This window comes from Cnephaeus nilssonii, assembly GCF_951640355.1.
Source record: "Cnephaeus nilssonii genome assembly, chromosome: 16".
Taxonomy (NCBI): Eukaryota; Metazoa; Chordata; class Mammalia; order Chiroptera; family Vespertilionidae; genus Cnephaeus; species Cnephaeus nilssonii.
The window spans coordinates 25,711,983-25,739,348 of record NC_137087.1 but is presented as its reverse complement, the minus strand read 5'-3'; the positions used below and the strand labels follow the sequence as shown (position 1 = coordinate 25,739,348).

At 35.4% G+C, this 27,366-nt stretch overlaps 2 protein-coding genes across 11 annotated transcripts in view; both read right to left on the bottom strand.

The window, feature by feature from the left end:
• Positions 1-27,366, bottom strand: part of JMJD1C (jumonji domain containing 1C) — a 244,456-nt gene that overhangs the window by 49,764 nt on the left and 167,326 nt on the right. For 9 of the 10 annotated variants that reach the window (XM_079793546.1, XM_079793547.1, XM_079793542.1 and 6 more), the window contains 4 exons: positions 4,802-4,907; positions 1,857-1,981; positions 361-504; positions 60-246 (listed from right to left, as the gene is read on the bottom strand). In XM_079793546.1, the coding sequence (XP_079649672.1) occupies positions 60-246; positions 361-504; positions 1,857-1,981; positions 4,802-4,808 (463 nt within the window). In that variant the 5' untranslated portion in view covers positions 4,809-4,907. Of the gene's footprint in view, positions 1-59; positions 247-356; positions 505-1,856; positions 1,982-4,801; positions 4,908-27,366 lie in introns of those variants that run through there. The other variant, XM_079793543.1, reaches the window with a different exon arrangement.
• Positions 10,620-19,667, bottom strand: LOC307113073 (U6 snRNA-associated Sm-like protein LSm1). Its single transcript, XM_079794347.1, is given in 3 exon segments — positions 10,620-18,069; positions 18,071-18,094; positions 18,096-19,667. Coding segments are annotated over 3 exon segments (276 nt in total). The 5' UTR covers positions 18,176-19,667; the 3' UTR covers positions 10,620-17,897.

Below are 27,366 nucleotides of genomic sequence, written 5' to 3'. Positions count from 1 at the left end.
TGTATTTTTGTTTTATTTGTTCTCATTCCCTAAAAAAACCCACAAAAAAAAGGTCCTACCTCCTCGCCCTATATAATCATATTTTTCCTCCTTCATCTTCTCTTCATCGGGTATACTGCTATCTGAGCCCTTCCTCTTATTTGAACGAATATTTCTTTGTTGCTGGTGTGTATTTTGTTTTGGTACAGCAGCTTGGGAGTTCATTGTTGGTCTGGGACTGTTTGCCTGGGCACGTGTATAATGACCCTAAAACAAAACAAAACAAAAACACACCAATTAACAATGATTTGTTTACTACCTGATCCTAAGTAATCTAAGGGAAAATTTTTTACAATAATCCAGAACTAACAACATACATACGTGAACAGCGTTGCTATTTTGACTAGCACGAGACCTTCGTCGTGATGTAATGCCAATATTTTCACCTTTTAACAAGGAGTGAACAACATCATCTAGAAAGGTCATTTGAACCATAGAAGGGTCGACATTCTGTGGTTCTAGTACCTAATTCATGACACAAAAAAAGAACAAAAATTAAATCCAGTCAGCTAGCCAATGTGTTATTAGGCACATTCGTCAATGAATAGAAATGTCTAGAAATCAGTTTGGAATTCTTAATTTATAAGATACTGCTATACTTACAATAAGCTAATTTTAATCATCATAGATAAAATTACTTCAACCTTCTTCTGAGACCTACTATTGTATCTGCTAGCCAAAAATTAAAAAGCAAATATACCTATTGTAAGTACACCTTGAAAAACAAATGAGTATGATGACAAGTCATAAAATGTATTTTAAAAATAATTTTCAAAAAACAGGTATAAAATAAAACTAAGAAGGTAGAGCTTAGAGGAAAAGAACCAAAGTGTAAATAAATTAAATTTTAAAAGACAGGTTAAAGAAATAATTTAAAAAAAAAAAAGGGTGATTTTGTTCTTTACTGAGAGGTGAAAGTTCATCACCTTTTCAGGAAAAAAATACCATTTAAATAATAGTATTTTGACAAAATTTTAACCAAAGCATTCAAATTGTTTATAAAGGGGCTCTCATTAATTCAGATACCCTCTACAACTCATACAGGTAAGATGGTGTAAATATCTTTTTTTTTTTCAGGAAAATAAACTACAGCTTTAAAAGATTTGAAATTAAGACTTTCAGACTGCTATTTACTTATTTAAAATCTTTATTGTTGAAAGTATTACATGTTCCTTTCCCCCCTCATTGACCCCTTCTAAATCTCCCCCCGCCCCCACTCCTCTTTCTTCACCACTTTATTGTCTGTGTCCACGGGTTATTCATATTGCATACAAGTTCTTTGGTTGATCTCTTCCTACCCACTCTAGCCTTCCCTTCTGGGATTCTTCAGCAGACTGTTATTTAAAAACTCCATTTGAAATTTGTATCCTTAATACTCAACCATAAAACTTAAGGGAGCATACCAATTTTGAAATTTAATGTGAAAAGAATTACAGCATACATTAAAAGTTTTCATAATTGGAAAGAAAACATTTGGGAAAGATTTTTATTCCTGGAGAGACGGGAAAGCTGACTTTACAAAATATTTTGCTGACCTAAGCATTAAAAAATACCCCACACTAATCAATTAAAAGAGTCTGATGTCTCTATTTAACAGACTGATTCTATCAGTGTTGAAATAAATTTGGCATCATTATCTCCCTGTGACCTAAAGAGACCTCTATGTAACATCAATATATTTAAACTTCAATAAGTTTATATGATTAAAATAACAGATGAAAATTATATAGTGTCAGCTTGTTGATCCATTTTTGGGGGAACATTGAAAATTTGAATTGTATATATCTGTTTCCAAAAATATTAGTTGTACTATTTACCTGATCATTCATAACGATCATGGTGCGAGTGAAGAGATCATGATGAGTAATTATGCCAGTAAACCACTGGGTGGCAGAGTCTTGTCTATATACTCTCACTCTGTATCCATTTAAGGAATAAGGACCTAAAAAAAAAACACCCCAAAAACAAATAAAAATAAAAAATAACCCAAGAAATGGAGATATCTTAAATGGAGACATTTTCATTTAAAAACTATCTTTTAGGAGAAACATGAGTTGTGACACAAATGGGTACTACTCACTTGGATATAAGTGAGTATATATTAGAGACAGATCATTATCAAGTTATCATTAAACACACTCTCCTAGACACAAATACTTCCTAACTCAATGGAAATAAAGTAACTTTAAGTCAGAAAGAATGTCTCTGGGATCATAATAAGAGGATTGTACAAAATGTAAAGTTATAGTGGTCTAGAAAGTAGTAAGGTTACAAAGCTAATGTAACAAGGTTGGGGTACATAACTACATGGCTAAAATGGAATGGGTAATGTGGAACTTGTTGCCTCAGTCTCCTAGTTACCAAACTTTACTATAAGAAACTATAAATTTTGATTTCTCTGTGATAGCTAGGAAAACCTACTAAAAATCTTAAAACATGGAGAGATTGTTAAGTGAATTTATAAATATGGCACTAAAATGCTTTATAAAAAAATATGCACACTTTTGTATTAAACTCACTTCTTAAAAAGGTATCTACATGTAGATATACCATGTCTATATATAAGTAGGCCTATTAAAACAAGTCAATACACAGAATATACAGGGTGGGGGCAAAAGTAGGTTATATTGTGAGCATACAAAATACAAAATTTATTCTTGTATTGTTATTAATTATATTATTTTCCTTATGGACAACTGTAAACCTACTTTTGCCTCATCTTGTACCTATATAATGGAGATAAAAATTTCTCCAATTCACAGGTACCAGTGCACTTTAGAATAACTCTAAATAATGACCAATTTTCAATTCCCATTAGCACACCATCTATCTTAACTACTTGTTCCCACAACCAAACAATTTGGAGTTAGTCTCACTTTTTATTTTTTATAAATATGGTTTTAAAAATTGATTTAAGAGCAAGAAGAAGGGGGAGAGAGAGAACCATCAATTTAAGAGAGAAACATTAACCTGTGTTATGTGCCCTGACCAGGGATCAAACCAGCAACCCTTTGGTGCAAGGGATAAGGCTCAACCAACTAAGCCGTACCGGTCAGGGCACTGCCTTAGTATTTTCACCTCTAAGAACATGATTAGCCTGGTTTCTCCATTAAATAAATTAGAAGAAAAAAGATAAGACAGGACATAACAACCAATCAATTTGTGGATTTTTTTCAATTCCCTGATTTTGAATCAATCCTGTTAAAAATAATTTAAGGCATTTATGAAACGAATGGAAGTTTTAACCCAAGTATTCATTCAGTACTTGATATTAAGAAAGCATTTTTTTCCCCAGCATAATAATGATGTAATGGCTTTAACAACAGAATGTGGTGATGTCTGAAATTTTATAAAAGTAAACAGGAGTATGGATGTGACAGGATCTGCCATGGTTTTATAATTCCTGGGGCTTGGATATAAGCACATAAGTTCACTGAAATATTATATTACTGTTTATGTTTTAAATTATCCATAATAAAGTTTAGAAAGTATTTAGCTTAAGAATTTAGTAAGTAGATGATCTGTTGCCATACCTTCACAAAGCAAAACAGCCACAACTTTGGGATTATCTCTCTTAATACTTAAATGGCATGGAAGTTGAGGGCTGAGATAAATATGGAAATTTGACAACAAAATTCCTTTTATAAACAGAATATCAATACTTCATGTCACATTGTCCCTGTTTTAATTCAATTACACAAAAGCTTTACATTTACATAATGATTTTACTGACAGAAAAAGCAATCACTGAGAATTATAAAACCTCACTGATTTAAAAGTCACATGTAGACAAACTTATTTCTAGGGGAAAAAAAGAAAGAAAAAAATAAGACTAGTGTTGTAGTAATCACTGAGGAAGGCAAACTGAAATAGACCACTTTTATCAGATACCAACAGCATTCTTCAAAGGAAATCAATTGTGGCTTTGGGCAACCCTCTATGGCAAACAATGCTTCCTTTTCCAGGAAGGACACACCTAAAGCATTCTGTAAATATGGAAATTTTTCCTATCAACAAAACATCTGTGTGGCGATAATTTCATGCCAGGCAGTTATCTCAAATTGATTAACTGGTGAAATTACCAACTTTTTATTAAAATTATTATGATTTTGCTATTATTTTCCCTGGACTGTATACAACTCAAAATATTAGACTGGGCTTTCTATTTATATTGCACATAATTGAAACAACCAAAATCTAACATGAGAAAATGTCCAGTTTAAAACAAGCCCTAGCCGGTTTGGCTCAGTGGACAGAGCGTCGGCCTGCGGACTGAAGGGTCCCGGGTTCGATTCTGGTCAAGGGCATATGACCGGATTGCGGGCTCGATCCCCAGTGGGGGCGTGCAGAAAGCAGCCAATCAATGATTCTCTCTCATCATTGATGTTTTTATCTCTCTCCCTCTCCCTTCCTCTCTGAAATCTTTAATAAAAATATATTTTTTTAAAAATAAATAAAATAAAAAAATATAAACAAAACAAGCCTAGCCAGCGTGTCTCAGTGGTTGAGCGTTGACCTGTGAGCCAGGTCACCAGTTCGATTCCAGGTCAGGGAACATGCCCAAGTTGCTCAGGCTTGATCCCCAGTGGGGGGTGTGCAGGAGGCAGCAGATCCATGATTCTCTCTCATCATTGATGTTTCTATCTCTCTCTCTCCCTTTCCCTTCCTTTCTGAAATCAATAAAAATATATTTTAAAAAATAATAAAATCAAAACGAAACAAAACCTCCACACAAAGAAATACAAAACTTTAAAATAGTTACCTTGCATAAAAATCTCCTGAACCTTTTGTTCCTTTACCCAAATTTTCACTTCTTCCTGAAGTTGTGGGTTGTCCCTGAGAACTGGGTTTAGGCTGTCTATGTCCTCCTAGAATTACAGATTAAAAGGAAGCCCCATGTTATGCTCTTATAACATTAATGTTACCAAATTTCCCTCCTATATATTCTAAAGACGGGAAAAAATTCCTTGATCTAAATGTATGAAAAAACACAAGTTCTTAAGTAGTAACAAAACACCAAAATAAATTAATCCATGGTAAAATTTGCTCCTTGACAACCAGGTCATGTCCTAAAGGCAAAATCTGAAATCTACTCATCTGTTTTTAACTTCAAGTATGGCCTTATACAAGTCATCTTTTTAAAAGGTCTCACTTTTAGAAACAATATACAAATGAAACAGCATCAGGTCATTTAAGGTTGTCAGCAAAAGAATCAAGCTGAATATTTTAGTGACAATATAAATAAATATACATAGTTGAGTTACCATTCTTCCCATAATGCCTAAAATGTTAGCTTTAAATGACAAGTCATTATCTACTATCTTGATTTAAATGTCATTAGTTTTGTTCTACTCAAATACAGCTGACCAGTAACTTCACTGCTAAAAGTTTTCAAGCCAGAGTCAAAGCATCCAGGCAATTAAAATTATGTTATTGATGATATTATCCTTATAACAGGGTGGATCTAGACACAAAAATAAAAGTTCTCTCATTAGAGATGTGAATCACACAGTCACATTGTTTCCCACAAACTGTTGGTACCCTGCTGGACTCTCTGACATTCTGTTCTCTCTCTCTTTCAAAGCACCTCTGCTGCTCCCCCATTTGGGATCAGCAGCAGGAGCCCTAGGGTAAAGCGGGGAAGAACAACAAAGCAGCACTGTCAATTGGCGGCCCTTTTAAAAATGGACTGGCAGATTATGGAAACCAGTGAACAGAAGGAGCTAAATGAAGATAATTATATCTGATAAATAAAAATAATTCGGCAATTTGGAAGAGCTGAAAGTGGCTGAAGAGTACAAAAGATAAATCCTTAATCAAGCAGGTAGGTCATACTTCACTCTTTTGCTTTAAAGTTTTTTTAAGTAAAACTTTTCCTTCTCATCGCATCACTGCTTTTAGGGACTACTCTGAATTTTTGGAGTAATACTGTGATTTCATTTATACCAGTGAACACTACAGGTGAAGTAAAGGCTTTTCAAATTATCAGCTATGTTCCTTGGAAAAGATACAAAAGTGCTACTTTAAAGCAAAAGGAAATACTAGAGTGAAAAGAGTCACACAAAAAGGTAGATAAAAGGTGTCATTTTGAAAAAAAATAATTGCCCATGACTAGTCTTCCTTTTTGTAAAAAACAAAACAAAACAAAAAAACTTTTTAGCAATCCCTTTTGCACACTTAGTTAACATCATCATTTTAAGAATAGAAAATACCATAGAAAGTTCAGGCTTGGATCCTCTTGATACACACCAGGTGATAGACTGATCTATGACAGACAAAACACAGGAAACTTTGTTTCCCAAGGAAATCCATTACTATTTCCAGACAGCCCTGACAGCTATCAAGATCTTTTAAAATCTTTCTTACTTCAACTTCCATACACAGATCCAAGCTTAACTCCTTAGAGTCAAACACAAACCTAATCGCTTTCCTAAGCTGATAGTCGGATCATTCAAACTTTTCAATTCTGGTTTTAGGTATCCTTAGACTCAAGTCTCTAGGTTTAATCATCTATCTACCTTTATTACAATTGCTCTTGTCACTGATATTCTAGACATTTAAATGGCAAGAAGATGGGTACTCACAATCACCTGGATGTCACTGCTGACTTTATACAAAAAGTTTACTATGGCCTATTGCTCCCAAGCCTTTATATTTTGGGGGGAAATAGGGTACAAACTGCTATTAAAACAGCACTGCCATATTCTGTAGATAGGTATAACATCAGTTCCCCTGTATTGAAATTTTACAATTTAAGATATAAGAATATAAAATTTACTTGCTCAACATTTATGTATATTTTATTTATTCATCAGGTTAAAATAATAGGCTGAATTTCCAAGATTAAGACACCATACCAATATCTTCTCAAAAATGACCCATTCATTTTCTACCACAAAAAGCATACCATTAAAAACTGATAATTAACTCCATTTCCTGAAATGACCTTATATAAGTTCAAATTACTGTGTATCAATGTCCTCATCTATAAAGCAATATCTGCCTCTTTCCATCTTAATGTTTTTATAAGATTAAAAAAAATACTACAAGCAGTTTTCCTTAAAACATCCAATTCTGAATTATGCATAGTACTGGATGACAAGAATTACTAAATTAAAACCCATGAAAATTATCCCAATACATTGCCTGGTTATGATAGTCATACTGTTACTGAAGTCCTCCTCTATGTATAGTGCTCTGAAAGTTACAGGTATTTCTGTTAACTAATCATCATTCCCTTTGTGAGCTTTTTAAAGAGGCTCAAAAAAGATGATAAGAGTTGCTAATGCTAACGGAGAGCCAAATGAATGCTCCCCTCCCCCTTTTTTATTGACCTGAACAATTCTGTGAAAGTGCTAAAAATCAGATACAAGGCAGGCAGACTCACAGAGATGAGAAACTAAGGATCTGGAAATTAAAAATGCTATAAATAGCCTGGCTGATTTGGCTCAATGGATGAGCGTTGACCTATGAACCAGGAGTTCACAGTTCAATTCCCAATCAGGGCACATACCCAGGTTTTTGGCTCAATCTCCAGTAGGGGGTGTGCAAGGAGGCAGCTGATCAATGATCCTCCCTCATCATTGATGTTTCTATTTCCCTCTCCCTTACTCTCTGAAATCAATAAAAATATATTTTAAATAAAACACAAAAATCATAGCTTTAAAAAATGCTATCTATTCACTATCTTTCACAGAATGCAACTGACTAATATAGAACGTTAGCTGTGCCTTGAGTGAAGATTAAAAAAAATAATAAAACCCCCAAGAACAGTGTAGGGGAAGACCCAACCAGGGAGACAGTACAGCTAATATGACACTACACTTTGAAAAAGAAAACGATTAGGGTTAAAGAGAAAGGAAATGTCACACCACATCCTACCACAAAATTGTCTTCATGTACTACTGGGAGAAATGACCAATATACAGTATTTCAAACATTTTACCTGATATTTTCTGCTACATAAGATTAAGGCTATGGTTATTTCTAAAATGTTTCTAACATAATTCTGAATCTACTAATATAGTCAGTTTTGGATACCCTCATTCTTTCTTCATAACACAATCTCTATATATAAAAGCCTAAGTGACTGAACGACCGAACAACCAGTTGACCAGTTGCTATGACATGCACTGACCACCAGGGGCATATGCTCAACACAGGAGCTGCCTCCTGGTGGTCAGTGCACTCCCATAGCCAACCTCCCGTGGCCCCGGCCTAATCACTGGCCAGGCCAAGGGACCCCACCAGTGCACGAATTCACGCACAGGGCCTCTAGTCAATGATAAAAGCTAAAATTTTCCAGATTTACATAATTGCTAAAATTTTAAGTTTTAGGCATAATTTTAAATTATTATAATTATTTAGAACTACTAGATTCCCTGCATATAAAACAAACATCAATATTTTAGAGTCAAGAGTATTATAGATTTTATGTATTCACACTAAAAAAATTAAAAACCTGCAAGATGTTAAGGTACATGAATCAGAATTAAGCTGGAACATAGGATTCATTTATTCACTGCAATCCTTAATTTGTGTGATTTAAAAATAAAAACAAAACTGACTTCAATAGCAATTAAGCCTCACTTTTTAAAAAGCAAGCTTTAGAAGCAATGACCTGTTACGAATAGCCTGGGTAGCCTTAGCAAGTGCTTGCAAAACAGAATCAAAGGCATTGACTAACTGTAGAAATCAGTGTGCAAACCTGAAGTCAGCAGTGAATCTAGAGGCAGCAGTAAATCTTGAGGTGGGGCCTATGCTTTGGATTACAAACAAGTAGAACCAGGAGATAGAATTTGTTGTTGCTGTTAATTCTCACCTGAGGATATTCTTTTCATGGATTTCCAGGGAGAGTGGGAGAGAGAGGGAAAGGCAGAGAGAAAGAGAAACACATCAACTGGTTGCCTCCTGCAGGCACCCCAACCAGGCCACTAACTAGGTTCCTAGCGGTGGAGGAGTCTGCAACCAAGGCACAGTGTCCTTGGCCAGAATGGAAACCAGGACTCTTTGGTTGGACACAGGCCTACACTCTATCCACTGAGCCAAACCGGCTAGGGCAAGGAGAAGACTTTTTACTTACATATTTTCCTTATTTATTTATATTATGGACTTAACTCTGTTTCTTCTAAAGTAATTTTGTCACAGTCTTCTTAATCAATTTGTCAATATATTACTATAAATTGAAGGCAACCTTCTAGAACAGAGATTTTCAACCTTTTTCATCTCATGGTGCACATAAACTAATTACTAAAATTTTCAGCACACCAAAAAATATTTTTGCCAATTTGGCAAAAAAAAAAAAGTGTAATTTTGATTAATTCATACCAGACAGTTATTATTGTGTTGATGTGTTGGCTGCTGTAAAAAAAAAAATTTTTTTTTAACCATCTAAGAGAAAAGAGGTCAGTGCCCCTGAAAATAGTCAGGTACGGCCCTAACCAGTTTGGCTCAGTGGATAGAGCATCGGCCTGCGGACTGAAGGGTCCCAGGTTCAATTCTGGTCAAGGGCATGTACCTTGGTTGTAGGCACATACCCAGTGAGGTATGTGCAGGAGGCAGCTGATTGATGTTTCTCTCTCATCGATGTTTCTAACTCTCTATCACTCTCCCTTCCTCTGTAAAAAATCAATAAAATATTTTTTTAAAAAAAGTAGTCAGGTACGGCATGTTTTAAAAATTCTTGCAGCACTGGTTGAAAATCGCTGTTCTAGAATAGTATCACCTTTCTCACGTTTTCCTGATTAAAATAATCTACCAATCTTTCTAAATTGTTTTATTTACCATATTTCATGGCTCCCAGTTTTAGAAAAGCAAGCTTATGAAGCACATGAATGTTAAAAAATGTTTCTCACCCGGCCAGTACGGCTCAGTGGTTGAGCATTGACCTATGAACCAGGAGTTCACAGTTCAATTCCTGTCAGGGCACATGCCCGGGTTGTGGACTTGATTGCAAATCAATGATTCTCTCTTACCACTGATGTTTCTATCTCTTACTCCCTTCTCCCTTCCTTTCTGAAATCAATAAAAATATATATTTTTTAAAAATGTTTCTCTCTTCCCCTTTCTCTCAAAAAAAAATATCCTCGGGTGAAGATAAAAAAATAAAAATTGGAAAATAATGTTAATACATTTCATAATCACTATAGCTAAATCCTGGTAGCTTGATCCAATAATATTACAGACATGTATTCCATCATCCTCAGCATTCTACCTTGAAGATTATTGCCACTGTAAGGAACTGGCCATTATATATACATCCAAATATTTAAGGACTCTCTCCTTGAAACTTACACTTGGTATTACTTGCCATTATTTATATCATTAATAACTCAAATAGAAATGGTTATATTAATTTAAGATAAGTATACAGCATGAGAAATTATGAAAGCAGTAAAGTTTCTAAATTTTCAAAGTCTCAAGATTTTAAAGAGTTCTAGGTTTCTCTGAATGCCCGATTTCCCATATTTGTACAAACTGAAATATCATATAAGGTGAAACCACATTCCTATGTTATTTCCATTAAATATCTGTTCATCATGGACAAATATTCAAAGTTTATTTTCTGTTTAATTTAAAATATATCTAAAGCACTTTCACAAATGTTAACCTCATTTAATTCTAAAAACCCTACTTTGATAGTATTCTTTCCAATTTACAGATTAGTAAACAGTCAAAGATTATGTAATTTACCCTCAATTACATGGCTGGGAGGGAAGCAAAGCAGCAAGCATCTGCCTACTGTCAAAATCCCTTCCACATATCTTTTGTACTTGCAGTATCAAAACTTTGAATACTCTTTGCTGAGTATTCAATAATTTACTTATGATACTAGTAATATGACACAAGTGAAAGAAAGCCCAATTAACCAAATTATTTTGTTATTTTAAAATATAGAAAATGATGTTTATGGAATTAAAACAAGTTCACGGGAATATGGTATTCCAAGATTTGGAATGGATATTATAAAACAACAGATTGTAATAAATTTATCAGATGAATAATTAACTTACCAAATTATCTAAAAGGATTTTAGAATAGAATATCCTATATTAATATACATGCCCTATTACATCAAACCATAAGAAGACTACAAATTTTGCTTTATTTGTTCATTTATAATCAAGGTTACATTAAAAAGTTAGATTATTTTTATTATATTAATTAAAAATAATTGCCATTTGGGTTTTTCTGCTAACCTCCCTACTGAAACCTCTCAAAAAATATTCTCTTGAATACACTTTATGTAGACCTAGAATATTTCTGCTTTTAAAAAAAATCCTCAACTGAGGATATTTTTTTCTGTTCATTTTTTTCCAATAGAGAGGTGAAGGGAGGTAGAGGAGGGGGAGAGAGAAACACTGATGTGAGAAAGGCACATGCACTGGCTGCCTCCTGCACGTGTCCTGACCAGGGCCGGGACAAACCTGCAAACAGGGTACCTGCCCCTGGCCTGGAATCAAACCCTTGACCCTTTGGTCTGCGGCCTGTGCTGTAACCGTTGTACCAAACAGGCAGGGCTATTTCTTCCTTTTTAATATACAACTTGCTTAGTGTCATTGGTAGGTCTTCTTTCAATTACCACAGAGCAAAAATCAAAACAATTAAGTAAAACTTTTAAAACCACTTGAAGGAAAATGTGTTTCCTTCTAAAGCCACATATCAATATTCTTTGTGATAACTTTAATAATAGTTTTGAATTTTTATGGCAGTTCAAAAGTCTGGAAGGCAATTTTTCTTTCAAGTTATTTATCAGCATGATTTTTACAGAGTTGAGTCATCATGAGTTCAACCTACTGAGTCACCTGCTTATAACATCTGCCAACCACAATTTACTAACTGCAGCTTCCTCAAACTTAACACTGAACAAACTCAGGAAGACCTGGTAACTGTTTAATGTTTTCTAAAGAAGCAACTGAAAATATTCTTTCAGAACAGCCAAAGTTTAAAAAAATTAAACAAGAAACAACTCCCTTGCACTGGAGGAGCACTCTACCAATGACAGTCTCACCCTACCTTTAGTTCCCCTCTGCTGGGGGGAGGAGTTCAACCTAAGAAATAAAATTATATGATTACACATTTTTGGAAAGTACTCTACTAAAAATAATTCCTAGATAGGAACACAGACAAACTAGAGTATACATATAATTGTGTCACAAACTATTCTGATTTTAAGAGTTAACATCTATTTTTAAAAATTATCTTAAAAATATAAAATGCAGCCCTAGCTGGTTTGGTTCAGTAGATATAGGTCAGCCTGCAGCTGAAGGGTCCCGGGTTCAATTCTGATCAAGGGCATATGTGCACGTTTCGGGCTTGATCCCCAGTAGGGGGTGTGTTGGGGACAGCTGATCCATGATTCTCTATCATCATTGATGTTTTTATCTCTCTCTCCCTTCTCCCTCTCTCAAATCAATAAAAATATATTTTAAAAAATACTGTTAAAAACATAAATATAATATGCAAAGGATATAATTTTAAAATGACGAACACACCAAATACTTTGGAGGCTAATATTTTCAGTGTATTATCATAACCTATAAACTTGAACTATTTACCATAGTTCTCTCTTCTCAGAAAGCATTACTACAATCTAGTGCAAACTGAAATAATCAATAAGTCCCATAACTTGATAGACTTGGATCTGCCAAGTGACTTATTTAATCTTTTATCATATCCCTATTTCAGACTATCTGTCCCCTTTATTGGGGTCTATGCAGAGCAAACACAAATACACGAGAAATGCATTTTATTCATAAAAAAGGAGGGAGTTAAAATTACAACTCCAAAGTATTGTAATACAGGAACAACTTAATTACCTAGTACTGTTAAGGAAGATAGTAGGAACCATGCACTTCACAATTATTTAGTCATTGTTTTGCTATTCCTAATAAGTTTAATTTGTCTAGAACAGCGATTTTCAACCTTTTTCATCTCATGGCACACAAATTACTAAAATTCTGTGGCACACCAAAAATTATTATATTTTTTGCCAATCTGGAAAAAAAAAGGGTATAATTTTGATTCATTCACTTCGGAAGGCTAATGTTGTGTTGGCTGCTGTCATTTTTTTATTTTGTTTTTGGACAATCTAAGAGAAAAGAGGTCAATGCCCATCTAGAACATCTAATTAGAAAAAACGGAAGAGAACATAAACTGAAAGAGATATGATAAATACTTATTATAGATTCTGTCTACAAAAAGTTTTTTAAGAATATATTTTTATTGATTTTGGGGAAAAGGGGAGAGGGAGAGAGAGATAGAAACATCAATGATGAAAGAGAATCATTGATCGGCTGCCTCCTATTCGCCTCACACTGAGGACCAAGCCTGCAACTCTGGTTGGTATGTACCCTGACCGTGAATCAAACTGTGACCTCCTGGTTCACATGTTGAGCGCAACCACTGAGCCATGCTGGGCAGGCTACAGAAAGTTTTTAAAGGTAACTTATAGGAAGTGAAATTTATAAAATCCTAGCAACTCTGAATAAAAACATTTCTAGAGTACCTTCATTAAATAAAATACTCGACACAATTTAAGCTTTTCATCTAAACACGTCTATCATTGATCACTATATTATGATACAATCATAATTACTGATAAATGTCAAGTGTTGTTGCCTCTATACCAAACTGTCCCAGAAAGATAAAGTTTAGTTTTAACTATTTTAGTTTCTTTTGTAACCTCTTGTGCTGTCAAGTGCCCAATATACCATCATCACACTTTTAAAAAATTCTCCTTTTGGCTTCTCACTTGTTGTAGAAGAAATCAGATTCAATAGCTTGTTGAAATGATGTCTGAAGTAGTCTTTGTGTATGGGACTAAGAGGTACTTTTATAGGTAAAGTATAGTAGGACTACATTTCTTTTTAAAGATGTTTTTATTGATTTTAGAGAAAGGAATGGAGAGGAAAAGAGAGAAACACCAATTGGCTGCCTCCCGTACATGCTCCAACTGGGGATTGGACTGGCAACCCTTTGGTACATGGGGGGAAGGTAGGGCGAGGGGAGGCGGGGAATTCAACCAATTGAGCAAACAGGCCAGGGCTATATTAGGACGATATTTCATTCAACAAATTTTGAAACCCAGATGTCAATTACTGTGCCAAGAGGCTGGTAATACATATAAGAGTTTCTGTCCTTGAAGATTTTACAGCCTGTTGGAATATACTCACACACAAATCAATACAATACAGATTAAGTAAACTTTTATGTAGGATATGCCTTCTCAAGGCCATCTACTGTGACCACTCTATTTAATACTCTAACCTGCCTCTCCCCTCTCTATTTCTAATTGGTCTTACCTTGCTTTACTATTCCCTTTTGTTTTAGTAGTAATTAAACTATCTTATACTGTATCATTTACTTATTATATTTATTATCTACTGTGCCTCCTATAGATCTTAAGCTGCAACAAGGCAGGGAGTTTTGAACAGTGCCTGGCACACCGATAGTTGTTAAATGAATAATAGTACAGCAGGGAGGTCTGGACTAGAGTTTTAGATTCAGAAGATAGGGTTTTAAATGATAGCAAGAGCATTGGAAATAGAAAATTTCTTAGGGTGAATTGTAAAATGAAGATAAAAAGACTCTGAAAAACCACACAACATTAAAACTAGAGAGAGGCAACAGTTAGCAAAAGAGGGTTGATAAATAGAAGGGAAACCTGAATAGAAATGTCATATAAGCAATAAGAATAAAGAATTTCCAAAATTGGAAGCGAGGAAGCAGCCAAGCTGCAATAATTGAAAATGTTATTGGAAGCTAAGAAAATAGAGATATAAAAGTTCAGATAATACTTTTAATAAATATGGTGATGGAAGATTAAAAAGTGAAGAGAGGGAATAAATGGATGTAATGACATAACTTTTTAAATTTTAGAATGCAAATAATTGAGTTAATTTACATAACAAAAAGGAAACAACAAACAATACATTTAAGATTTGGTAAGTGGAGCAAGGTATCTGTGAAGATGGATTCCAGATCACAAAGACAAGGATAAGCCTTTAAAAATACAAGAAAAAGAGAGAAAAACCAAGACTAAAACAAAAAAATCGAATGAGTATAATCCACTAGGGATATATCCTAAAGATAAAAACAAACAAATATAAAAGAAAACCCTGCCACAAAAAATTTAGACTGTTTTCAGCAACTACACTGTTGGTGGTAATGTTAGTGTTGTTATTCTAAGTCTGATAGTTGCTTAATGCAGGATAAAGCAAATTAGTAAACATATGACATTCTCATTCTTTCATTCCTGAAGTTGCTGAGAACTTTCAACTTTTTAGAACATGACTACTGTGAATAATTAGAATTGACTACATACAGTCAATTCTAATACTTTTAAAATTTATGCACATATGCAAACTTATAGAAAAACATCTAGGGATGAAATAATATAATTAGTGGGATTTGCTTTAAAGTAATACACAAGAATAGTAAGACAAAAGAAATATTGGCCATCCACTGTTAATTGTGAAAATTGGATGATACAGGTAACATGGGAATTCACTTTACTCTTTTATGTATTATTTATTTATTTTTATTTTTAAAATTTTTTACCCTTTTATGTCTTAAATTATTGGGGAAGAGGTTATCACATCACACTTCTGCTCAAAACCCTCCATAGGCTTCCCCTCTAATCTTAATCTGAACAAAAAACAGTTTTTACAACAGTCTACAAAGCCCTACTTAACCACCTTTATTACCTTACTACAGTTTTTAGTAATCTCCATATACTTGTCTCTTTGCCATTCTTTGAATGTTTTCATTTTAGGGTCTTTCCACTCTTCTGTCCCAGCTAACACTTTCAACCAGATTTTACTTTTCTCTGTAGAACTTACGGTTTTCTAATATACTACAATAGTTTGATTGCTATCTGTCTCTTCTCACTAGAAGGTAAGCTATATAAAAGCAGGGGTTTTTTGTTTTGTCTTGTTCATGGTTGTACCTTAAGTATCTTGGATTTTTGCCTGGGACATCGAAGGTGTCCAATAGCTGTAAAATTTAATTAGTCATAGAAAAAAGGGGTATACATGAAACAAGGAAAAGAGGAGGTAAATAAAGATACAAAAATAGGTATAAGGACAGGAAGTTAGGGGGGGTTCCTGCTTGAATCTCAATTTCCTGTGCTGCAGGACAAAGGTCATCTACTAAGAGAAAAGGAGGAAACTGAGCAGAGAATTTGGAATTAACTCCTTTAGAAATGGAAGCTAGAAAGGAGCATAGAAAATGATGCCAACTGGCCCAGGCCAGGTGGCTCAGTTGATTATAGCATTGTCCCAATAAACCAAGGTTGCAGGGAGGTCAGGGAACATACAAGGAGAAATCAATGAATGTATAAATAAGTGGAACAACAAATCTCTCTCTCTTTCTCAAGTCAAATAATAAAATAAAATGATGCCAACTAATATTTCCATTGAGACTGGAGACAATATAATGATACCAAAATAAATAGGTGTAATTTTCTCTTACAGTGTTAACCATTTAAGGGGTAAGGCTTTCCAAAAGAAATTTCTGCAATGATAAAAATGTTACATATATATCTACACTGTCCCACAGTTATTTCAGTATATGAAATGTGGCTGCGGTGACTGAGGAACTGAATTTTCAAATTTACTTTTACTTAATTTAAATAGCCACATGTGACTAGTGGCTACCAATAAAGAGGAGTGCATTTTTAGGGTGTAAAAGAAAATAGCCCTGGCCAGTGTTGCTCAGTTGGTTGGGTGTCCCATGTACCCAGAGGCTGCAGGCTTGATTCCCCATAGGGGGTGTGCAGGAAGCAGCCAATCAATGGCTTGGTCTATGGCTCCCTCACTCCCAACCCCCTCCCTGCCTGAAAAGCAATTAAAAAATCGTAATAAAATAAAAATAAATTGCAGTACGTTTAAAGGCAGATGTGACAAAGACAAAGAAGTAAAGGAATTAAGGTGCTGATAAGAATGGTTGAAATAACATATTATAGGAGAGGTACCTTGGCTGGAACAAAATAACAACAAAGAAAAGAATAGGAATAGGCAGGAAGTTCACCAGTTATGTGACTCACTGGTGAGGTGGTAAAATCTGTGAATGACATCTAGTTTATTGCTCAGGGTTTACAAAACAATTACTTCTAATGGGTTTCTTGGAAGTATATGAACTAAGATTTACCCGACCAGATCTATTTATTTTCTGAACTCCTCCCATATCCTTCTGTTTATCACAAAATTTTATAGGGTATAAAGTTCTTTCCTATATATTATCTCATAGGCAATGGCAACATTACCATGAGGCAGATATTGCATACCTAATTTTATAGATGAAAAAAATAAAAAACTATTAAGTGCTTATATGCCTTGTTCAAAATTTCAGACAGTAAGCAGCAGAGTTGAACTCAGCATCTGGGTCCAAGTTGACCTGTTGTTCTACTACCAAATTCTGATACCTTTAATAGATGTAAACTTTTGCCTACCCGCAAAGAGCTAATATTTCCTAAAACACATTTTATGTGTGTGTGTGTGTATATAGATATGACGGTTCTCTGTTTTGTTTTTGAGATTCATATTTTATTTACAAGCAAATGAAGACTATCCCCTATAAACTCCCATTTGGTATGAGAAGAGCAACATAGAAAAGTTGCTGGCTCCACAGTGATGTGTGAAAGGAGTCCATCCAGGTATTTCTTTAAACAATGATTTTGTTAATAAAAAGGGGAAAAAAGCCATATGATTTCTTCATGTTACATATGTAAAAGAACCCAAAAGAAAAACTTTTCAAAATTCTGCAGACTCTAATCACATGTGTAAGGTGACCAGAATGTCACTTTCATTCAGTGAGAGCCACTGCTCCCCAAGAGCAATAGCCTCTGAGCAAAAGAGTTAATACTCATTAAGAGTGTCTGCTCGAGGAATGGAGAGACCTTGATCTTTAAGAGCCTGAACTTTCAGCTTCTCGGCTTCCAGCTTGGTCTGCTGTTCTACCCTTTGTTCTTCTAGGATTTCTTCAATGGACACTTGCTGCAAGGGTGTGTCACTCTCCTTTTCCAAGTCCAAATTGGTCAATGCTTCTCAAAAAGTGTCCTTCCATCTTGCAGCATGACCAAGTGCTTTTTGTTGATGTCCTCAATGACGCTGGCAGTACCAGGCATATAGTTCATTTTGAGCTGAGATAAGGCTGCAATGTAAAGCGGCGAAGGGCCTTAAGGACGCCCACCACCTCCTTCCTCCTATCTTAGTCGCTGCCTTGGTGAGATTGGAACGGGAACCCAAACGGGGACCCGCACTTCTATACCAGCTTTCAGCCGCCAGGGCACCCCTTTCTCTATTTTTAAATGTGATTAATTTGTATAAACTATTTGATTTAATTATATTAATACTAAATCAGACACTCTAAAGTCCTGGAGTTCTGGGGCAAAAGGCAGAGAGAGTTATCCAAGTTGTGCCATCATCCAAATTGAATTCATAAAAACTTAAGTACAAAAGTTTACTTATACCTATTTATGTAATAAGACAATGGCAAAGAGATACTTTGGGAGTGATCAAGACCAATAAAACAAATCAGTAGTTCACCCTCTTCTTTACAGTACTGGTAGGGAACATCATTAGCTACACACTCTTGGCCAGAGAAGTCTTATGAGTCAGTCCTTCAAAACACTAACAACATGCCAGTCAGATGCTACCAATTGATTCAAGTTTGCCTGACATAACATATATGAAATAAACATTAAGAAAAATTCTCAACAATAGGCTTTATAAAGGACTGGAAGGGATTGTTAGTATGTGATGGAGCTTAATTCCTTGAAACCAGGAGTGGATGTGGGAGAAAAAATAAAAACCCATCCTTCTGCCCTGACCGGTTTGGCTCAGTGGATAGAGCGCGGCCTGTGGACGAAAGGGTCCCGGGTTCGATTCCGGTCAAGGGCATGTACCTTGGTTGCGGGCACATCCCCAGTAGGAGGTGTGCAGGAGGCGGCTGATCGATGTTTCTCTCTCATCTATGTTTCTAACTCTATCCCTCTCCCTTCCTCTCTGTAAAAAATCAATAAAATATATTTAAAAAAAACACACACACACACAAAAAAAACCATCCTTCTGAGGTACTTGAAGTATGTACTACATTTTGATAGTTTATATACTGAAAAATGTCTTAAAGATCATTAAGCCTAAAGATTATATATACATGAGAAGACCTTATGCATCCAGATATTTTATTCATCCCTGTTGTTATACAGAATTTTCCATATCCAAAAATGGTATTGCATCAATGGCAGAGGGGAGAAAGCTTATTAATTGGGAGCCAATGACATGTTATTTCCCAGGCAAAAAAAAATCTAGAAAAGCACTGGATTTAAAAACAAAAATACCTTACACTACTTGTAAATTTGAGATATATGGGTATCCCTATTTAAATGCAAATATGATGGAAACATATTACCCATTTAGAATTAACTTTTATCAAATAAGTAGGCCTAAATATCTCAAAAAAATGTATGAGTGATATCAAAAATTTGATCTGGAATTAACTTGATTAGGTAAGGAGTAATGGACAGCCAGGAGAAAAATCACAATATCAAGATTAAAGAGGAAGTAGAGCTGGTAGGCCACTGTCTGCTGGAGGCCTCTCTTCTATGCTGAATTCACAAGCCTGCTTTGAAGGCTTCCACTTTTTCAATTGTCTTAATCTACAGTCCAATAGCTCTAAATAAAGGGGGAGGAGGGTGCACTAAAAATATGTGGGGGTTTTACCATTAGCATAATGACTGGGAAGCAGGCTACAGGCATTTAAATGTGCTAAAGCCAGATGTGTACCATCCTACAATTCACTACAAAGCGAAGAATCAAATATCAATAGTACCTATGACTGTTAATTTTGTGTGTCAGTTTTGCTAGGCTATGGTATCCATTTATCTGGTCCAACACCAGTCTAGATGTTGCTGTGAAGTTATTTTTTAGATGTAGTTAACATTTCAATCAGTAGACTTTTAGTAAAGCAGATTACTCTCTATAATGTGCTTGGGCCTCATACAATCAGTTGAAGGACTCAAGAAAAAGAATGAGGCCCTGCAAAGAAAAAGAATTCGACCTCCAGACACTTTTGCCAGACTTTCCAGACTGCTTCTCTGCCCTGTGGATTTTACATTTGCCTGCCCCCAAAATTACATTAGTAATTTAAAACTACCCAGCCTCGCACCACTCCCTTTCCTGGACACAAATGCTTGCAGGCACACACATCTTTTAAAAAAAATAATTATTGCTCACACTTTACATAGTCATTTATGTGACACACTCAGTTCTTTTGTTAACTCATTTGATTTCCATGAGAACCGCTAGTGGAGTCAGTGTAAGTGTTCCCATTATTTATTTATTTATTTATTTTATTGATTTCAGAGAAGAAGGGAGAGGGAGAGAGATAGAAACATCAATGATGAGAGAGAATCATTGATTGGTTGCCTTCTGCACGGCCCCTATTGGGGATCTAGCCAGCAACCCAGGCATGTGCCCTTGGCCAGAATCGAACCAGGGACCCTTCAGTCCCCAGGCCTACGCTCTATCCACTGAGATAAACCAGCTAGGGCAGGCACACACATCTTAATGGTTTTTATTTCTCTGGAGAATCAAAAGACAATCGCTATTGAGAAACACTATTAGCTTTCCTTATCTTTTTCCCATCTTCTAAACCCTTGCCTTCTGAGAAAAATAAAGCCAAGAAAAGGAAAAAGACAAAAATATGTGGTATTACTGCATTAGTTGATTCCAAAGTACAGGACATTATGAATATACCTCTATTTTATAACTTTTGGCATGTTGCTATAACTATATTTTGTCTCGCCCCTGGTCTGAAAGAGACTCAAATATTTTATGTCTTTAAATCTTAGCATCTAGCAAAGTGACTGGCACATAGCAATAAATGAATGTCTTTATGTTATAGTTCAATAATCACTGAATCTTTTTTCATTGAATCTTAAAAATGTATCTTCTCTAAAGGCAGGTCTGTGACAAGAGTTACATTCCAAATACTGTATACTTTCATATTTACATGACAAGAGTTACACTCCAAATACTGTATACTTTCATATGATTTATCTTAAGATTTAACAATCATTTAGACAAATTATGCAGTTGTAGAAAAGTGAAATAAAGTGGTACCCTAAGTCATTAGAACAATGTGGTATCAGCATAAGGGCAGACATATAAACTAACAAAATAGAATAGAGAGCTTAGAAATAAATTCTAGAATAAATGGTCAACTGATTTTCAACAGGGGCACAAAGATTATATTCAATAGGAAAAAGACAAATATTTCCAACATATGGTGTTGGAAACTTGGATATCCACATAAAAAAAAATTAAGTTGGACCCTTACCTTATAACTATTTTAAAAAATAATTAAAATTGGGCCAAAAGCTTAAATATACACAAGCACTAAAACTATGAAACTCTTAGATGAAATTTTTCATGACGCTGAAGTTGGTATTAATTTCTCAGCTATGATACCATATGCATATGCAACAAAAGAAAAATATGTAAACTGGACTTCATAAAAATTTAAAGATTTTATATATAAAAAAACTATTAAGAAACTGTAAAGAATTCAGTGTTTTTTAAATTAAAACCCAAAGAATGGGAGAAAGTATCTGCAACACATCTATCTGATAAGAGATTGATAAAACTCCTAAATTCAACAATAAAAATAAACAACTAAAAAATGAGCAAAGAACCCATTAGGATGGCTATTTTTTTTAAAATATATTTTATTGATTTTTTACAGAGAGGAAGAGAGAGGGATAAAGAGTTAGAAACATCCATCAGCTGCCTCTTGCACACCCACTACTGGGGATGTGCCCGCAACCAAGGTACATGCCCTTGACCGGAATCGAACCTGGGACCCTTGAGTCCGCAGGCCGACGCTCTATCCACTGAGCCAAACCGGTTTCGGCTAGGATGGCTATTATTAAGGAAATGAAAAACAAGTATTCTTAGATATTGAGAAATTGGAAACCTTGTTGGTGAGAATATAAAATGGTACAGATACTGTAGAAAAGAAGTTTCTGGATCTTCATCAACAGTAAAACACAAATTTCCAAATGCTTCAACAATTGCATTCTCAGATGTATGTCCATAAGAATTGAAAAGCAACTGTGGAAAACAGTATAGTGTTTCCTCAAAAAATTAAAAATGGAATTTCCATTTGACCCAGTAATCCCACTTCTAAAAATACACTGAATGGCCAGATTATTATGATCTCTGAACGCATAATAATCTGGCGACTCAGTGTATATCCTATATATAATAAGAGGCTAATATGCAAATTGTCCCCTTGACCAGGAGTTCGACCAGCAGGCAGGCCAGCCAACCGCCCATGTCCCCTCCCCCAGGCCAGGATGGCCGGACCCCACCCATGCATGAATTCATGCACCGGGCCTCTAATATATATATATATATATATATATATATATATATATATATATATATATATATCTCTCTCTCACACACACACACACACGCACAGAGTGGCCAGATTATTATGTGTTCAGAGATCATAATAATCTGGCCACTCAGTGTATATCCCAAGAAAACAGAAATACCAATCAGAAAGGATATATGCACCCCTATGTTCATAGCACAATTTACCATAGCTAAGATTTGGAAACAGCCTAAGTGCCCATCAGCAGATGAGTGGATTAGAAAACTGTGGTACATCTACACAATGGAATACTACGCTGCTGTAAAAAAAAGAGGAATTCTTACCATTTGCAACAGCATGGATGAAACTGGAGAAATAAAACAGTAGTAAAATAAATCTCACTCATTTGTGTAATATAATGAATAACAAACTGAGGAACCAAAATAGAACCAGAGTCATAGAAGCATCGAACAGACTATTCAACTTATGAGGGAAGGCAGGGGGTGAGGGGATAAGAGATCAACCAAAGTACATGTATGCATGCATACGAGCAAAACCAATGAACAAAGATGGGGGGGCGGGGAGCCCGTACTGGGGGGTGGGGGTGGCCGGGGAGAGGTCAATGGGAGAAAAAGGAGACTTATGTAATACTTTAAACAATAAAGGGTTAAAAAAAAAAAAGAACTGAAAGCAAGACTCAAACTTATATTTGTATACCAATGTTCAGAGCAGCCTTATTCATAATAGCTAAAGGTGGAAACAACCCAAATTTCCATCAATAGATCAATCAACAAAATGTGATTCATACATACAATAAAATATAAAGCCATAAAAAGAAATTCTCGAGTGAAAACTTAAGAGGCATAATAGGTGAAATAAGCCAGTCCAAAAAAACCAATAAAACAAACAAGTATTATATAATTCTACTTATATATGGTATCTAGAATAGGCAAAGAAAGTACAGACCAGGAAAGTAGAGCAGTAGCTACCTAGGGCTGTGGAGAAGAGAGTATTGAGAAATGGGGAATTATTGTTTAACTAGAGGCCTAGTGCATGAATTCGTACTCTGATGGGGTCCCTTGGCCTGGCCTGCGGGGATTGGGCCAAAACTGGCAGCCTAATATCCCCCGAGGGGCCCTGGATTGCGAGAGGGCACAGGCCTGGTCGAGGGACCCCACCGCTGCATGAATCCGGGTACCGGGCCTCTAGTATGCATAAGATCTTTGGTTAATCTTTCCCCACCCTCCCCCCGCCCCCCTTCCCTCTGAGATTCATCAGTCTGTTCCATGTTTCCATGCCTGTGCATTGAGCATCTGCCCTGTGGTGGTCAGTGCATGTCATAACTACCGGTCAAATGGTTGGACACTTAGCATATTAGGCTTTTATATATATATATATATAGATGAATACAGAGTTTCTGTTTGGAATGATGAAAAGTTCTGAAAACTGACAGTGGTGATGGTTGTACAACATTGTGAATGATTTAAAGTCACTGAATTAATACTTAAGTGGTTAAAGTGGTAAGTTTTACTGTTTGCTTCTTTCCAACAAATGTCCATTATTCACTACTACATGAGGATAAAGAGGTTGAGGTCACTCAGGTGGCTAACCCAGTGGTCAGCAAACTCATTAGTCAACAGAGCCAAGTATCAACAGTACAACAATTGAAATTTCTTTTGAGAGCCAAATTTTTTACACTTAAACTTCTTCTAACGCCACTTCTTTAAAATAGACTTGCCCAGGCCGTGGTATTTTGTGGAAGAGCCACACTCAAGGGGCCAAAGAGCCGCATGTGGCTCGCGAGCCGCAGTTTGCTGAACACAGCTTTAGACTAAAGGCAAAACATGAGCATTAGGCCTTAGTCAATAACTAATAAGCCTTGAGGCTGTTTATTCAGATATTTGAGGGCCGCCTGTTTTATTTTCAGGAAGATATGTACCCTGCCTTCATAGAGCTTACAATCTAACGGGGGAAGGAAACACACATAGAAAAATATAAATAGAGGCAAAATGTAGTTAAAGTAGCAGACACCAGAGAGGTATATCTACCCTGGTTGTGGGATAAATATAAAGGGGGATGTGTAATTTACAAATGAATAGGGGTTTGTATTTTTAGAATAAGTGACTCCTAAATTGTCTCAGAATGAATTATAAATGAGCTAAGCCACTAGGACAACAGGACTGGTTAAGTACATGGAATCAAACTAAAAAGCAGAATGTGTGTTGGATGGTCCCCTTGCAGAAACCCTAACTATACCTCCTTTCCTGCAAAGGTGGAATGATGATGAAGGAGCCTTTTAAATCATATTTAGTTGGGTTAGCCCAGTTGTCGGCAAACTGCAGCTCGCGAGCCATGGTTTGCCGCTCTGTTGACTAATGAGTTTGCCGACCACTGCCTTAGGGAAAAACACTTAAAAAACATTTTAATAATGTACTAATGTCTTTAACCTGAAGTCAAAACTTCTGGGTAAGGGTAATGCCTTACGCAGTGGTTGGCAAACCGCATGTGGCTCGCGAGTGGCAGTTTGCCGACCACTAGCCTAGGGAACAAATAAGTTTAAAAATAATACACAGATTTGGAGTACAGATTGATGCCAGTGATTGGAAAGTCTAGGGAAGTTGTGCATGCATAAAATTAACCTTTTGCACTCTGATGTCGAGTGTGACTCGACACGGTTAGCATCAGTAGCAGCTCTTTTTATACTCTGAATGTATCAATAATTTGAAATATAAAAAAATCCAAATAAATAAGTTTGTATGAAAAGAAACTCCAGTTTTTTATTCTACTGCTGTGCTTTGTAAAATCTGGGGTATTTAAAAAATTAAATCCCGAGTAGAATAAAGGAATCGAGAAAAAAGCAAGCGAGTGCAAAGGGTTAAGTAAAGAAATTAATTTTATATTTAGGAAAGATGTCAACTCTAAGAAAAATCAAGTGCCAAACAAAAGAATAATGTGCAAATAAGAAACACTTCCCATTTGATGGCTGACAAAGGCAGGGTGGTATAGAACTAGTATCTTTGATTCTAAAGTTTTTGGTACAAGTTCTGTTTAGGTTACCACTAGCTGTGTGAACTTAGATGCCAAGTCACAATGTCCCTAAATCTCACTTTCTTTGCCTATAGAAACTGCTATTGTATATCTCTCCCTACCTCATATTTCTTACTTCTTTCAAAGCCTTCCATTCCCCTATACTCTATCTCTAGTTTTACTAAGAAACACAAATATTAGATCTAAAAGATCTTGTAAGGGTGGGGGTAGGTGGGAGAATAAACACTGACACACAAAAGTCACATGGAAACTAGTATTATGAGAAGCAAAACTTATGAGTAAGCAGAAGAAACCTGTCTGCAGAAAGGAGATTGAGGAAGGGGATAAAAGAAGGAATAGAATATGTGACTCGAGTTCCTGACTTTCTAGTTCCTAATTCCATTTTGAATAAGCTTTAGCTGTACTTTCCTGCTATGGATGTCCACGACATTGCCTGTTAAATATTTATAATATCCCACAACCCTTTTTAATTTAAGTGAGCTTCTATTTCTGCTACCCATTTATTTGTAAGTTACTTACCAAAGACTTGTATAAATTAAATAAATTTATATAACCCAAAGGCATTACAGAAAACTAAGATAATAACCTGTTCTCATAAAGCTAACATGAAAATCAATCAAAATAATGAACATGAAAATAGTTTGGAAACTGTTCAACTTTACAAATGTAAAATGTTAACAAACTGGGAAATAAAGCTTTAGTTTTCAGGTTTTAAATAATATGGCTATGAGGGTACACAGGAGATAGATGGTGGTGGGAAATAAATAAATAATATGGCTGTGCTTTAGCAAGAATCTGGAATTGGGAAAAAGGAATAAATAAATAATATTAATACATTTTGACTGGCAGAAACCAGAAAATCTTTCTAAATGGTAACTAGTGATGGCTTAGAATATTTGAAATCTGATGTCTACAGCATGATTTTACATACTTTAAATTCATAACAGCAGGCACAAAAAATTAAAAAGAGTCTGGCAGATTTTTCAGCATATGATCGTAACAGATTTGGTACCAGGAGAGAACTATTGCAGACTGGGACTTATGAATGTTTTTAATCTGAATATTGCAGAACAGCTCACACTTGTGCCAAATTTCAGTCAAAATAACATGTTCCTGGACTCCATGGGTACATCTTCAACACACAAGTTTTGCAACCAATTTTTACAAATGAAGAACTCCCCTTTTAATGGCAGCAGATATGTATTTGGGGTAAATCAACATACCTGGATTTAATGGGACTTTAGTAAGCATATTTATAACTAACTTTGAAATTATGCCTATATAAAATCTGCAGATGGGAGATAAAGGAATATTTAAACAGAGTAAGGGCAAAATTACTAAATATTAAAACATGATGTACCAACTTTAAATTTTAAAAAAGCCCACTTAAATAAGGAAGTACAATGACTGTTTTAGCTACTGGTTCCCCTTTTCTTATAGTTCATTCTACTTTTTAGGTTTCAGCTTGGTTCCACTATTGCAAGCTGTCACTTTTGACTAGAAATGGAATAAGGCCAAGTACGACACAATAGTAGCTTCCTGCTCTGGCCTCATCTCCTAGACCACCCCCAGGCCACTGCCTCCCAACAGATGCTGATCCTACCAATATTCCACCAGCAGTCAATTCACAGCTATGGCTATGATCCTTTATTTTTCACACTCATGGTACAGAGTATTATCATGCTACAAGCTTACAATTCTCATTTTTAATGACTTTATGGCAAGAAGACGTATGTAAATTTCAATCAGATGTTAATATGAAGGTAAAGTGAAATAAAGGAAAATGCATATAAAAACTCAGGGACTAATTGAGAATGTGTTCAACTTCTGTCAAAATACAATTCAGAAACAAATATACAAAAATACAGAATACAAAGCTGTCATTAAGTAATATTA